Source organism: Curcuma longa, chromosome 15 (genome assembly GCF_044706935.1).
Source record: "Curcuma longa cultivar G26 ecotype Majalengka, Jawa Barat chromosome 15, ITB_CL_G26_1.1, whole genome shotgun sequence".
NCBI classification, from domain to species: Eukaryota; Viridiplantae; Streptophyta; class Magnoliopsida; order Zingiberales; family Zingiberaceae; genus Curcuma; species Curcuma longa.
This window is the reverse complement of record NC_133875.1, coordinates 4,019,346-4,033,531: the sequence shown is the minus strand read 5'-3', so window position 1 is coordinate 4,033,531 and position 14,186 is coordinate 4,019,346. Positions and strand designations below refer to the sequence as shown.

The 14,186-nt window shown below is 37.6% G+C and overlaps 2 protein-coding genes across 5 annotated transcripts; one reads left to right on the top strand and one right to left on the bottom strand.

Moving 5' to 3' along the window:
• Positions 1-31: 31 nt before the first annotated feature.
• LOC141846426 (uncharacterized) lies at positions 32-9,551 on the bottom strand. Of its 4 annotated transcripts, XR_012603334.1 has the most exons (16): positions 9,211-9,551; positions 7,744-8,134; positions 7,494-7,671; positions 6,206-6,345; positions 4,891-6,118; positions 4,696-4,796; positions 4,412-4,556; positions 3,430-3,498; positions 3,294-3,339; positions 2,829-3,211; positions 1,944-2,023; positions 1,703-1,838; positions 1,249-1,414; positions 674-756; positions 333-534; positions 32-235 (listed from the first exon to the last, which is right to left on the bottom strand). XR_012603334.1 is itself a non-coding variant. In XM_074734471.1 (15 exons), the coding sequence occupies exons 1-15, from the start codon at positions 9,311-9,313 to the stop codon at positions 403-405; spliced, it is 3,381 nt and encodes a 1,126-aa protein (XP_074590572.1). In that variant the 5' UTR covers positions 9,314-9,551; the 3' UTR covers positions 32-402. The 4 variants fall into 4 exon arrangements, 2 of the variants coding, with proteins under 2 accessions (XP_074590572.1, XP_074590573.1); XR_012603335.1 differs by having other exon boundaries at positions 32-534; positions 1,253-1,414; XM_074734471.1 differs by having other exon boundaries at positions 32-534.
• A 1,842-nt stretch (positions 9,552-11,393) lies between these two features.
• LOC141846734 (VQ motif-containing protein 4-like) lies at positions 11,394-12,382 on the top strand. Its single transcript, XM_074734773.1, has one exon. The coding sequence runs from the start codon at positions 11,528-11,530 to the stop codon at positions 12,125-12,127; it is 600 nt and encodes a 199-aa protein (XP_074590874.1). The 5' UTR covers positions 11,394-11,527; the 3' UTR covers positions 12,128-12,382.
• The last annotated feature ends 1,804 nt before the right edge of the window (positions 12,383-14,186 follow it).

Genomic DNA, 14,186 nt, shown 5'->3' with positions numbered 1-14,186 from the left:
TAGAAGGCAATCGAAATTTCACTATACCAACTCAAAAATTACAAAATCTTTATAACAAAACAAAACAACTACGGAAAAAGATAGGAGAAAAAACAACCTGTACAGTTCCTCTCCATGACTAAAACCCATTGGCTTCTTCTGAATCAAGAGCCAACACATCATACCCAGATGATGGATCAAATTGAAGATACCAAATCTCACTCATAATGCACAACCTGAATCATGGAGAAACCACCTTCTCTATGCAAAAACAAAACCTTTTACACATGTACATGATATAAAGCTTCCAACAGTTTGGTCAAACCAACAGTAGTCCATGAAGTTCATCTTACCTTCTGACCGGCCAACAGAAGCACAAGTGATCCAGTCAAAGCAAGTGATCAATTGTTCAGACGACCAAAGTTAGTGATTGCCTTGTCTAAATTGATAATTTTCTTCATGGCATTCCCTGACAACCTCACTGAGCTCAGGGAAGGTCGACAAAAGCAACAGCTCAAGGAGTTCAAACGCAAAGTGCTTCAAGCAAAAAGGAGACTGTAGAGAAGATGGATGATCATTAATATTTAATTACATGTCAACTTAATTTCTTTCTTTACTATTTTCAGTATTACTATTCTGAGTCAGATTGTAGGTGAAAGCATATTCTTATACGTTATCCCTGGAAAGCAAGTACCTGAAGGAAGAAAAAAATATCCTGAGCACACTGTTCATATTCCTTTCGGCCAACAAGACTTACAAGAGCAGTTGGTGCTTTCTCTGTTGAAAAAAGATACTGTCCAGCATTATCACAATGTGACCTAGCTCCCAGTAATAACATAGTAGCACACTTCAAAAACACATTAAATTGAAGTATCTAACTTTTGCACGCATGTTATTGACTAGGCAATAAAGATGAATTTTTATTGTCAAAGCTTTTTGGGAGAAGATGGAAAATGTTGACATGATGAACATACAGATAATAAGCAGTTTAGCTTGTAACTGCTAAGCACTGGTGTTAAAATTTTGTCTGAAAATCAAGGCAAAGGTAAGCTGTGGATATATAGATTTTGTTGCTATTTAATATTAGTGCATGGTTTGCAAGAACAATTGGTGGTATAAAAATATAATAATTAACCTTCCATTCTCAACAACACCATGGGGTTTAAGATCTCTACAACGTCAGTCAAACACTCAATTTTTTATTTTTTACAAAATGGAGATTGTGTATTAGCTAAAAGTTTAAAATTAAAAAGTGAGGACCAATATTACCTACTATTAGTTCATACACAAATTTGGCACGACGATCAGCTTCTACTTGTTGTTCATAAGTCAATGGATTGCTCTTTAGGTTGCTCTGAGTGCCTGGAGTTGAAATGGGTGCAGTAGCTTTTCGTTTAGGATGTTTAGTTATGAAAATCCCATCAGGCCATAGAATCTGCCAAAAATTACAAATTCTAATCAGGATATAGCAACAGTGATGAAAATGATGTTGTATTGAGGTAAGAGCAGCCAATCAAAACCATTTAGAACAATAAAACTTGGTCATACTATGGTGTATGTGTATAGTACAAGGGTAGAAACATTCAAATATTTCGAGCAATTGGCTCAACTTATCATTTGCTATAAACCTATGGTTTTATCCATTGACAAAACAACAATAGTTTAAATTGACAAGAGAACAAAACACTTTTTATTGTTAACATGCATTAGTAGGTTGCAGTACCTGCTCAACACGCTTGATTGCGGAAGCAATTACCACTCCTGTTCTAAGAAGTTGAATTTTCTCAATAAGCCAGTCATCAAAAGCATCACCCATTCCCAACTGTAACAGCTGCTTAGCTATCCAAAATGCTTGCCGCCTACAAGAAAAGCATCACAATGTGGACTATAGAAGCAAGAATAAGGTTTGATCATATAGCAAAAGTATAACCTTTGTGCTCAACTGACAATATATCTAAACACACCTTATCCAACCACCATCCTTCAGCTGGAAAATAACATCTACTAAATTTAGTATGGGAATACTCAAATTTGGTGGTACACACTGCAATAAGAGTTAAAATTGATAGCATATCATAATAAGCAACTGCGAAGAAGTACCAAACCTCATAGCACAACTAGGAATAAACCATACAAAGAATGATAAACTAAGTACTATAAAATGAGCAAAATGCATGTGCATGTGAAAGCACATTGGTCTTAGAAACTCTGGAAAATAAAGGAAATAGTAGTGAAATGGGTGTTATCGAAAAGCAGAAGAGATAAAGCATATACAAACACAAAGAAAGACTGACACGTTACTAGTCCGAGTAATCTCCCATGCTACAAATTTGCCATTGGATGATAAACTTATCATAATTCAGACCAAAAAATTATATAAATATAATTAAGCATCAAACTTGCAAAGTCAATAGCAATAATAAATAGCTATCTACAAACCTACATCAGGTAGAACTAAACCTCAAGCATCAAATTACAGCATGTGGGTAATTTCCATGGTCAACATGAAATGCTTTTCTATGATTAATGCAAGTACAGACTGGGATTTAGCTAATTTAAACTTACATGGCAAGCATTCACAAACACTTCCTAATGAACATACAAAGTTCAATGTGTCTTTTCAAACAACTTTATTGCCCATGTAATTCATACATAAATATCATTCACTTCAAGTGTATCTTCCTTCTTAATGTTGAGCAAAATAAAATATTCACCGCGGACACCTGATTAAAAATTTTGCTTAAGCACAGTGAGGCAACAAGTGTGCATTTCTGATCAGTCTATATACAAAAAAAAATCATAGAGGAGATTCACGTGTACACTATAATACAGAGTTAATTCCAACTTACTTCAGTAGGAATGTTCAGTGGCCCGCCAGTATCTACAACTTTGGAGCTCTCTTGCAAATTTTCAACTTCAACTATTGAGATATTTTTTGCCTGGTCAGAGTTACCAGAATATGTAGTATTTCTGAGTCTGCTTTCATAATCATTTTCTGAATTGTCATGATATGGATTGTTCTGGTCTCTGCTACTAAGACCAGGAATTTGCTCCATATGTGATTTTCTCATTCTTAAACCATCAGATTCAGAATAGTTACTAGTCATTACTTGAGAACTGTCTTTGATCTCAGAATCAAAAATTTTCTCAGCAGAAGAGAACTGACTACCAATATTTTCAATTGAATCGAACCTCTTTGCACTCTTTTCATGTGGCTTATCATCAAGATTAACTGGATAACAGAAACAAGATATGAGTAGGACCAGGACAATGCCAGTCTAAGTCATTCAGAAAATGAAAAATTAAAAGAGAACCTGATAAAGTTTGAATGACGGAGAGAGAATCTGCAAAAATGTAAGTCTGAAATAGCAACAAGGGGTTTCATCAATCCAACTAATATTTACACATAACAGGATAGAAATCATATTGGAGTCTGAAATTTGAACCGACCTGTGAATCAATACTGAGGAAATCCCAAACATCAATAGACTCTGATATGCTTGGAATTTGAAGTAACTTCTGAGAGAAGAAAAAGGTAGGCCATTTGAACAAAAGAGCAGCATCTATGTTTAAAGTAGAGATGCAGCAGTAGTTTAAAATAGAATCATTTACTAAGGGGTGATTATGAGATTGTATCAAATTTGGCTACAAGATTGCCCAACCTATAAATAATAGACAAGTCTAGGTGATTCAAATAAAATATTCATTTAAAATAAAACTGGTCAGTGAGATAAACTGGTTCGATCTAAAATATTACTTTATTCTAATTTAAGAATATCCAAGATACAATGCTATGTTTTTTGTAATCTTATCAGTTCAAGTACACCTAGTTCGTTTTGCACAAGTCTCAATGAGACTAGATTAGTAAAAGCCTAAAAAAAGAGACCCCTCGCCCTATTGTTTAATTTACTCAATCATGAATACAATTTTAATCTCATTCTTCATGAGATTGACCTTTGAGGCACACAACCCTATGAAATTGCCAACTAAGATGTCAGATTACTGATTAAGCACCATGTCTTGCCAGTGTTCTGCCACTGCATTATTATCTTCTTTGTCATTTATATCTGTAAAATGAAAGGAAGTGCAAATAGCAGTTGCACCACAGTAAGCCACTTTCCTCGCTACATGTCGCAAATTACTTGGAATCATGATGTCAATTTCAAAATTTTAAAAATAGGTTCACCTAGCACTGGTCTAGGCAAACTGATTGTGTTTGTCTTGAATGCAGCTATCACAAAACATTAGTTTACAAATAATTCTACTAGATTGACAAACTCTGCACCTGAAGTGATGTCAAGGTGGTGTATCTAGTCACAGATCAGCTTTTGCATCAAAATGCAACCCAATTGAAAAGAGTATCAAATGAATGGAAGAAAATAAAACCAAGCCAGAAGGACTTCACCACAACTGTGTTTAATGATTAGCATACCTTCAAATATATGTCAAGAAGTTTACATCTTTCCTGGACCACAGGAAGATCCAGCCCGGATGATAGAAAATGCTTGGGTGGCAAATGTAAGTTATACTCAGGAAACTCTTTTAGATGTCGATGTAGCTCCTCAAAATGACGGTACCTAATGAGAAAATCAGAAGAAAAAAACATAAAAGGAAGAAGCTAAAGAAGAAAAGAGTCACAATAACCACATAGGAAAACGAAACTAAAAGATTCATAAAATTTTTCAACTGAATGCCATATAGCCTTATTAATCCAACCTTCTTTTAATGAACCAGCTATTGTTATTTGCATCAGTCACCGAAATGGAATAGACAGCAAATGTTCCTGAACCACTTTTTACAATATTGGCACCTAGTACCTGTACGACTGCATGCCTTAGCACACTACATACAGTGAAACAAATAATATTATGAACAAAAATAAATAAATTCCTACAAATATATTGGAAGTACCTCACATCTCAACTTCAAAAAGGTATCAGCCAAAACAAGGATATCATGAGACTTCATAGACGAATGAGAAGACTCAGTTGAAACAGAAGACAAAGCTGTAGCCCCATGATTGATTCTACCCCTATCTTCTGTGTCTGAGTTGTCAGTTAATTCAAGTGTTCTAGTATCATTTTTTGAGTCCTTGAGTATGTCATGACCATCGGCCAACAAAAATGATGTTCTTTCAACCTCCTGCCACAGTGGAACCTTTTGATTGCTTGACCTAGATCTTTTTCTTACTGACAATGTTCTTGATGTCCGGCGATGATGAATATGAACTTTACCACTTCTCTTTGCTCCATGAGTTTCAGTAGCTTCAAGAGGATGCCGTATACTTGAAGAAACAGCATCCTTCTTGTTTTTGCTTTCCCATACTTTTGTACCTGGAGAACCAAGACCTGTTACAGTACTGCTTTCATCATCAGTTGTATAGGAACTTACACTTTCTGATTTAGTCTCTTCATGGTTTGTATGTTCTATTCTTTCTTCAAATGAAGGATCTGAATTATTAGAGTCATTACAATCTGTCTCAGGCAAACTTTCCAGCCGGGAGGAAGTGACGAATTTCTTGGATACATCACTTATGTATGTTTTGCTTTCGATTGGCTCAGAATGAGTGACAGATGAACTTTGTGCAACTGATTTTCCTAATCTACTTTCTTCTTTCTTTTTATAGTTTCGTCCTTTTGCCCAAAGATCATCCAAATGTTCTGGTGCAAGAGCTTGTGTCTTTCTTCTTGAAATAATGTCCAACATCTGTGCCCACTCACTCGCATATGCACCAGGTTTCTTCTCGTCCATACCTTGAGAATATAATAGCAAAGTGTCTTTTGAGAAAGAATCCTTAGCTTTGTCGAGGACAAAATCTAAAGAAACAGGAAGATTATTATGATTCCTTGGTATGATGATTGAACCAGACTTAGACCCAGAGTCATTTTCCTTCCCAGTGTAACGCATTCCATTAATTATGCCACTCTCATGTGGACCAGTCTTCTGATTGTCATTTTTTAACCGTACAAGTTCAAGACCTGGACTTGAGTGATCCAGTGAACATGAAGTTTGATCATCAGAAGGCACTGAATGTGCTCTCCGCATGACTATTGGTGCTTCTTCAGCTGATGGTGCAAATTTCTTATTAACGTTATTGGCACGAGATAAAACCAAAGACTCAATCCTCTCATTTATGAACCTGACATCCAGATAGAACCCACATACTATTAGTAGGTTAATTCACCAGAATGCCATGAAAGTGGTTATACAGGAAACAAGCAACTACCTTGGATTAACTAGGTTCAAAACTGGCCTAATCACAGTACAAGCAAGAAGCTCTCTAACTGTGTGGCGAAAGTATGAGCAACTTAAATCTTCTGGCTTGAAAACTACAAACATAATTCCATGAACCAAATTCTGCAAAACCTGGAATACGGTAAAGAACATCAAAAAGCATTACAAAACAACAAATGAAGGATTCTTCTAAGAAATCAATGTTTTTAAACGATCAGGTTCAACTCGTTAAACCAGAGAATGAAGGTCAATCTGATTCCTAATACGGTTGGATTACTCTGTTTCAACCAATTTTTTGACTGGTTCAAATTGAAAAACCACAACCTGGGCACTGAGCGGTTCAACTCCCTGATCAAGATTTGAAAACACTGGCAAAGATTACAAACCCTATCTAAAATAAAAATCAGTAATCCTTTTAATAAGTTGAAACCTCAATCTTACAAATCCAACCATGAGATGCTCATCTAATGTGATGTGACAAGTAGGAACTTGTAAAGCAATGTTGTATTATGTGATGCCAATATATAAGCTCATACTCCTGCTGTGCTAAATCGGAGAGAAAAAGTAACAGAATGAGGAAACTAGAATGATATAAGTTTGGTATTAATTATTATACAGTAGAGTTAATTAGAATGACATCAAAACAATTTATGTGAACCCTGGATAATGTCTGGGGACTTTGGCAATAAACACAACAGTAATTGGGAAGGACATGCGATTACTGAGACATACCATAGATTCCCTAGGTAAAAGACCAATTATATGCAGAATAAGTGAAGCCCAATAGAATGTACATTGATGAATCAGAGATCTTGTAGCTACAAATTGATAAAGAGGAGTAAAGCTTGGTTTGATATCTCAAACTAATAAGAAGACAAGTCAAAATTAAGACAGGTCAAAATGTAATTGCCCATGCACTGAAGTCGGCAAACCTCAACACAATTACTCTAAAACACCTTTATACAAGCAATCAAAAACTGAAGAAGTGCATGGAAAAATTCAACAAAGTCTAACTTTGATCAGTTAAACAATTAAAATCTGAGAGAAAGTTGACTAAAACCAGAACAAGTGCAAGAAGCAGCAGAACTTTGGGTGCTAACGGATGCTAATAAACAACAAGATAAAATAATTTTCACTGCCATAAATGGTCAATGCCAACTTTGCATGGTGGTCAAACTTTTTAAGGGACTCAGAGGTCTCTACGAATATAAAAGTTGAATATTACAAATTTATTTCTTGTTAAAGAAAAATACCAAAAGCATTTTTAGATAACATATAACCTTGTGCTCAGCTTCTGCAGAGAATAATGCTGGATGTAATTTATTGTCAGCAGCTAGATCTAATTTAATTTGTATATCTCGTTGGTCAAATGTCATATTCTTAATTTCCTGCCTCCCAATCTTAGACTGGCTATAACGGTAAAGCTCCAAATGGTCACGAAGTAGATTAACAACATCCCTGAAATGCTAATACCATACTTAGATATGATAATAAAGATTTGGTAAGCATATTGCAAATGTTAATCTATACCTGGTCAAAAGATCAATAAGATTTACATCTCTTGCCCGGGAAGAAATTTCTCCAATGACCCCAGTGATGATTTCAACTAATTCTTCTGGACCATCTCTGTCAGGTGTTATACGTGAGTACCAAAGATCAATCACCCACTCAGAAACTAGGTGTCTTGTGAATTGCTCTATTGCTACTTCAACTATGGGCGAATTCACCTTCTTTCTCCAGTCTGATTTCCCAAGGGGAAACTTGAGTAGTTCAACAGGTATGCTTTGAGGAGATTTGCTGATAATTGAAATTTTATTCGGTGTAGGCTTTCTTCGGATATCAAGTTCATGTGATAAGTAAAGAGAAAAAATGATTACAGCAGCAGCAGCCGGCAAGTTAACCCAAACTGAAGAGCTGGTTACTGAAAAGTATACAAAACAGGTTTGATACTTAAAAATGTCAAGCTGCTGAAACCAAACATATCAAAAGGGTGGTATTAAATAAAAGGAAATGAAAACAAGCTACACAGATGCTGGATGTGATAGTGCACATTACCAAGAAATGTCCGTCTCATTATTTAAAAAGAAAATATTTCCAGCAGTAGCAGTAAATAGGTTAAAAATAATTTATTGGATGAAAACAAGATGATTGATGTGAAGGACATTGTTCAAACTAAGAGATTTTGTGTGGGTAAATCTATGACAAAAACAATAATATGTTTATTAGTTTTCCATAACTATCTACCATTGAGAACTAGTAAAGAAATTCAAAAGGAATAAATTATGCTTATAGTTTGTAACTAGTTGTAGTGATACAGAGTGTTAATTCACATTTGTCATATTTACATGCAAGGCCATTTGTGGTGTTAATTCACACTACAATATCCGCTTTGTTTGACCATTTTAACACAGCAAAACTAGTCAAAACTCAACTAAGTATTTAACTACTTGTAGGTTGTGTTTTATCCATGTTAATGCTCACCCTCATTTTCTTCCACCGACTTGCCAGAACTTGGTAGCTAATTAGTATTCCCTAAAGCAAAATAGCATTTGAACATCTAACACACAATCACTAGGAACAATTATTTGCCAATTTAGCACACCTCACAACGTAGCAGGCAAACAAGAAGGATCTTAATAACCTGAATATATTAGATTATTGATGCAATTGTAGTGTTAGATCAGTGGTAGTTGCCAAAAATCATTGAAATGCATCTAATACACAAAGAGTAAAGTCAAGTTACATTCTGGAGTTCAATAAAGAATCTACAGAACTCGGATCGATACAACCAAGTCGGACGGGAATAAGTTCCAAGCAAAATCGAACTCAATTCATGGAGTTGCATACAGAAGGAAAATTTAGCGGAATTATAACGCGAGCGACGATGGGCATGCCGCCACCAGTCAACCTACCTCACTGAATCATGGTCAATATCAAAAAGGACAACGCAAGACATGAAGAATTCTCCCTGGAAGAAAAAAGAATGTGAGGACTTACAGGACATGAGATAGGAGAGGCCAAAAACACATATGAGCAGCAAGACGACCCGCTTCTTGGCCTCGTCCACCAAATCGCGCATCGTTTGCATCCCCGTGCTCATCCCTTCTCCGCGATCGGACGAAGGAATTGAACCTCCCCGATCGGAACGAGGGAAGAGGAGAATACCAGCAATATGGCACCGAGGTGAGAAAAGAAAGGGAGGAAGAGACGGTCGTGAACTAAGAAGGCGAGTGAAACTGTCGTCAGTTAGTAGGTTAGCATCGACTCCTCCGTCTCCGCCGTGCCGTCTTTCTCGCCTCCATCCGCCCTTCTTCTCTACCGTTCCTCCCTCGACTCGTGCGAGCCGCGTGCCGAATAATATTTTTTTAATAAAAACAGGAATGATATAAAAGAGGAAATTTCTTTTCAGTGCCTATAGTTTTATGTTTTTCAACATGGCCCAATAGTTTTTGTTACCTTTTGACTCCTGTAGCTTTAGTTATTTATCCGAATGCCCTCTTTGCAGTCAACAGCAAGGAAGGGGCGAGTTTAAGACATCCTTTTTCTCTTCGACGAGGTAAAGAATCCTTCCTGACTGACTCGTCCTTGGGAGAAACTAGAAAGGCTATTGGCAAGGCTACCAAGCCACGGATAAAGACTCGATCATAGTTGAGCTCTTTGTGGCTGAGTTGCTTGCGAGCATAACAATTGATATATCCCACTGGTCTTCTATTCTACAATAACTAGTTTGCTGTGTGTCCTTCCACTCCTCCGCAGCCTTCACTAGCTAGTTTCGCCATCCTTTCCTCCTTTTCCACCACCACCACCACCGCTCACCCCTTCTCTGATTCCACATGCTCCGGTGACTTCGTGGCAACGTGAGTTCCACATACTCCAGTGACTTCATAGACCCAACCATATAGTGAGCAAACATGAGTTGAGTTCAAGACCATTGTGTTAGAGTTTCCAATAGACATTCAATTCTCTATTTCTATTCTTTCTAGTCAAAGTTAAATGTCTAGTTATGGTAGAGGTCCTTGTGGCTTGGACGTTCACATGGATTAAACTTGTAGAAAATCTTATAGAACCTCCATTCATAAGCTTTATATGATAAAATGAAACAATAAATTAATTTTATATATTATTTTATGAACTTTAACTAAATTTTAATTTTTTTAAGATGTGATGATTTTTAACAATAGTTTATTAAATTATTTCAGTAAAAATTAAAATTAACATGTTTATGAATATAATTATTTTTATTTTGTGAATTAATTTTTTATCAATATAGTTGTAATTTAAAAAGTATTAAATAATATTAAAATTTAAAAGTATCTTATGATTTTTACTTATTTGTTTGATTGGCCCACTAATTATCTAATGATAAACGAGTTAAATAAAAAAATAAGTTTTGATAAAAAAAAAGGTTCATAAAGAATTAAAGCTTTACTATTGGTTGATTATTTAAATAATTATGACAGTGAGCATTTAACGAACATCTATTTTCTTTCGATAGAAATAAGCGATAACTAAAATTATTCCAACAACAAATATTCATTCGTAGGCAGGATTTAAACTAGTTTTCCTTTATGATTACTTTTATTTTTATATTCTTTAATATTTCAATTAATGCATTTTGGCACGAAGGAAGAGAATGAGGATCATCAGTGCGAATGGAATTGTTTTTGTTTGATTCCAATGAAGCGATTAGTTGTAAGACAACTTTATTTCACTTTTGGCTTTTCTTATTTCCCCTTTTTTAATTTTTTTTTTCTGGTAAAGCCAACATAAGCTTTTGGGGTCAATAGACTCGGTAAATGGTGCGAGTAACAGTCGAGTACAAAGGGACAAGATTCGGTGGCTTTTATGTCCTCAAGAGTCAAGGTCTCCCAACTTACGTGCCTCCCAGTTGTCCATGTTGACGTGTTCGTGACCTAACAGTGCAATGGCCAACCCAATAATACAGTGCATGCCTCTGCCACACTTTGAATCAGAAAGGTCGCCTTCCTCTTTCCTTTCTTTCTCAAATTTTTCTGCATGTTCAAGTTTTGACCTAACGTATAGCTCTGTACCCTGACCTTTCCTGTTGTGAAGGGAGAAACGATGACTCTTGACAGTAGACTGAGCTAGCAAGTCAATTAGATCTCTGATCTGTTTTTGACTTTGTCAGCCTGCAGATGACTTCATTCCTGGCACAGCAATGGTTGGAAACTACTGAGCAAATTCCAGGAACCGTGCCGCTTAAATTAACAGATCCCTAGTAATTGCCAACCTGCACTCCCCTCCTCCTTCACTAACTCTGCTCTCCTTTCCTTCGCTTTAAGCTTTCACGGTCATGGAAACACTTCCCACCTCCCCAAGCTCCGCCACCAGCGGCAGCTGCATCAGCATCGGCATCAACAGTTTAGGAACGCCAAAATCCACCGATTCTAGTTCTTCCCCCACCACTTTCGTCCAGGCCGACTGTTCCTCCTTTAAGAAAGTGGTCCAGCTGCTCACCGGCGGTACCTCCGGAGCCGCGCCTCCCACCAACGCGCCACTGCCGCCGCCTCCGAGTAAGGTTCCGGGTACCGGCCCCAAAAGGAAATCTTTCAAGCTATACGAACGGCGAGAGAGCCTCAAGATGAAGAACCTCGCGATGACCTTGCACAAGGCGACCGTATCGCGGCTGCCGCCAAGGAATCAACCGTCTCCGAGATCGCTGGACTTTCCTGACCTGTCTCTGAGCCCCATCACGCCGCTGGTCGCCGACCCCTTCTGCCCTCGTTGGATTTCAGACGCAGCGAGGACGTCAGCAGAGCAGGAGCGCGACATCGCCGAGAGAGGGTTCTACTTGCACCCGTCGCCGAGGGAGGCAGAGTCGCCGAGGGAGGCAGAGCCGCCGAAGCTGCTGCCGCTTTTTCCTCTGACGTCTCCGAAGATGTCCTCTGCATGATGGTTGCCTTTACCAGTGAACTCCGGTGGGATTTACGGCCGTCAGAACTCAAAGGCTCTGTATGCCCTTCTCGTTGTGAAATTCAAGCTTTATATCTGTTTCGTCTACTGTCGACGAACTACACGATCGGAACAAATTTTTTATCAGCAAATTATCAGGTTTCGAGTGTAAACACGATCTACCAATTGCAGAACAACTGTCAAATGTAAGAACGAAATTCGCGTCGCATTAATGTTTAGGCAGAGGTTCATTTAATCAACTGTTTGAGAGTTCAACAGTCTGACAAGCGCAATACTGGACAAAGCATGGAAGTTTACATGGTTTCTCTTTCAAGTAGGATTTTGACTTAATCCAACTGATTGAAAATATTCAGTATTGAGTATTGAGGATCAGTTAGCAACGTCACAGTGGGAAGAGGTCAAGTAAATACTGATTAGCCGGCCGGCAAGTTGTGTATTTATCAAAGTTAGACAGCATCTGCAAAGGCACGCTGTTTAATTGGAGCAAAGAAAAAGCCATCCCGTACTTAAATTAATTCCTATATCTGAAATGTCAAGGAAGGTGGCATCCACTTGATCCATAGTGTTTACACTATATACAGTTTCAGGGTTAGAAGAAACAACTAATCCCTAATAATTAGAGAAACTTTGAAGTTTGTGGAAGTCGTCGACGCAAATTTGAGGTTATATATGTAAAGCTAATTCACGTGGCATATTTTTTAAGCAAAACATTACATAATAATAATAATAAATATCTTTAATGAAAATATAAGGATTCCGACCAGGACACCACTCAAACGTCCGTACCACAACCTATGGATGAGGGAGAGCACGTCCTCACGAGACTTTCCTCAGAATGACTAAAGAGGTAAAAACAGCGACACCATTCAATCAACTGGTGCTTATGCTCAAGGAATTTTTTCATTGACTTTGACGAGTTGCATTGCAATTAATGGAAACGCATACAGGGCTTAAGGTGATCATAATGAAGAAGAATTATTCACCTACACGTCTTGTCAATATGGTTAAAGCATACCAATTGCTAGACCAAAAAGACATTCTTATCTTACCTTTCGAGATGCAATGATAGTGGCGGCGCTGCCGTAGGTGCGACAAAGGATTGGGGAGAGAAGAGTGAGTTAACTCGAGCACTTCGGTCGGATATTATCTAAGTTGTGAATGTCTAATATATATATGGTGTTCCTATTTAAGTTCAAGATGAGTCATTGGACACCTGACTTCAGTGTTGATGGAGTTGTCTATATCCCATGATCAATGGAAGGAGCTGGCATTCCAGTAGAGCATCAAAGGGATTCGAAGAGCATCAAAGGGAAAGAAGGATTAGAATGGAGACCATGGGTGCCTTAGCTCAGTCACTCCGACATCCAAATTAATCCATAGATCAAAAGTGGAGAAGAAGGAATGCAGAGAATAGACAGAATGATGAATTATGGATTTGTGTTTGCATACGTATTTGTGCCCATGGGAAACAAAATTTATATAAGATATTAGAGAAGACGTCACATTGATAGTAAGGAGAATATCTCATTATGGTAATTGAGGGTTTCGTCATCCATGCTAGATACGGTACACTATGCTGTATTAATAAAGTATGTGATCTATTATTGAATACTTTACCGTTTCACATGTCAGTCTAGCGGCAGTTCAGCAAACTGAGTGAGAGAGGTGGTGATGATAGAGTGAAGGTTACTAGGATAGGAGTGCGGACTTGACGAGACTGGACTGACTGAAAAGTAGACCTCTGTCTGAAAGGTCATCGAACTGGAATCGGGAGGTTGGACTTAGAGCTCGAACTTGGAGCTCGGATGTAGAGCTCGGACTTGGAGCCGAACTAGTTGCGGAGTCGGACACCGAATTAAGCTAGTCAATCATGGAATCAGACATTACATCTGACGCATTGCCACCAATTAGATCTGATTTTAATTTTCTTGACCAGAATATATTAACTTTCTTACCCAAAATATACTAACTCGTAACATATGTCAAGGACTTGCAGTTAAGTATTATGGATCTACCGATTGCATTCGTGCATTTCAGTA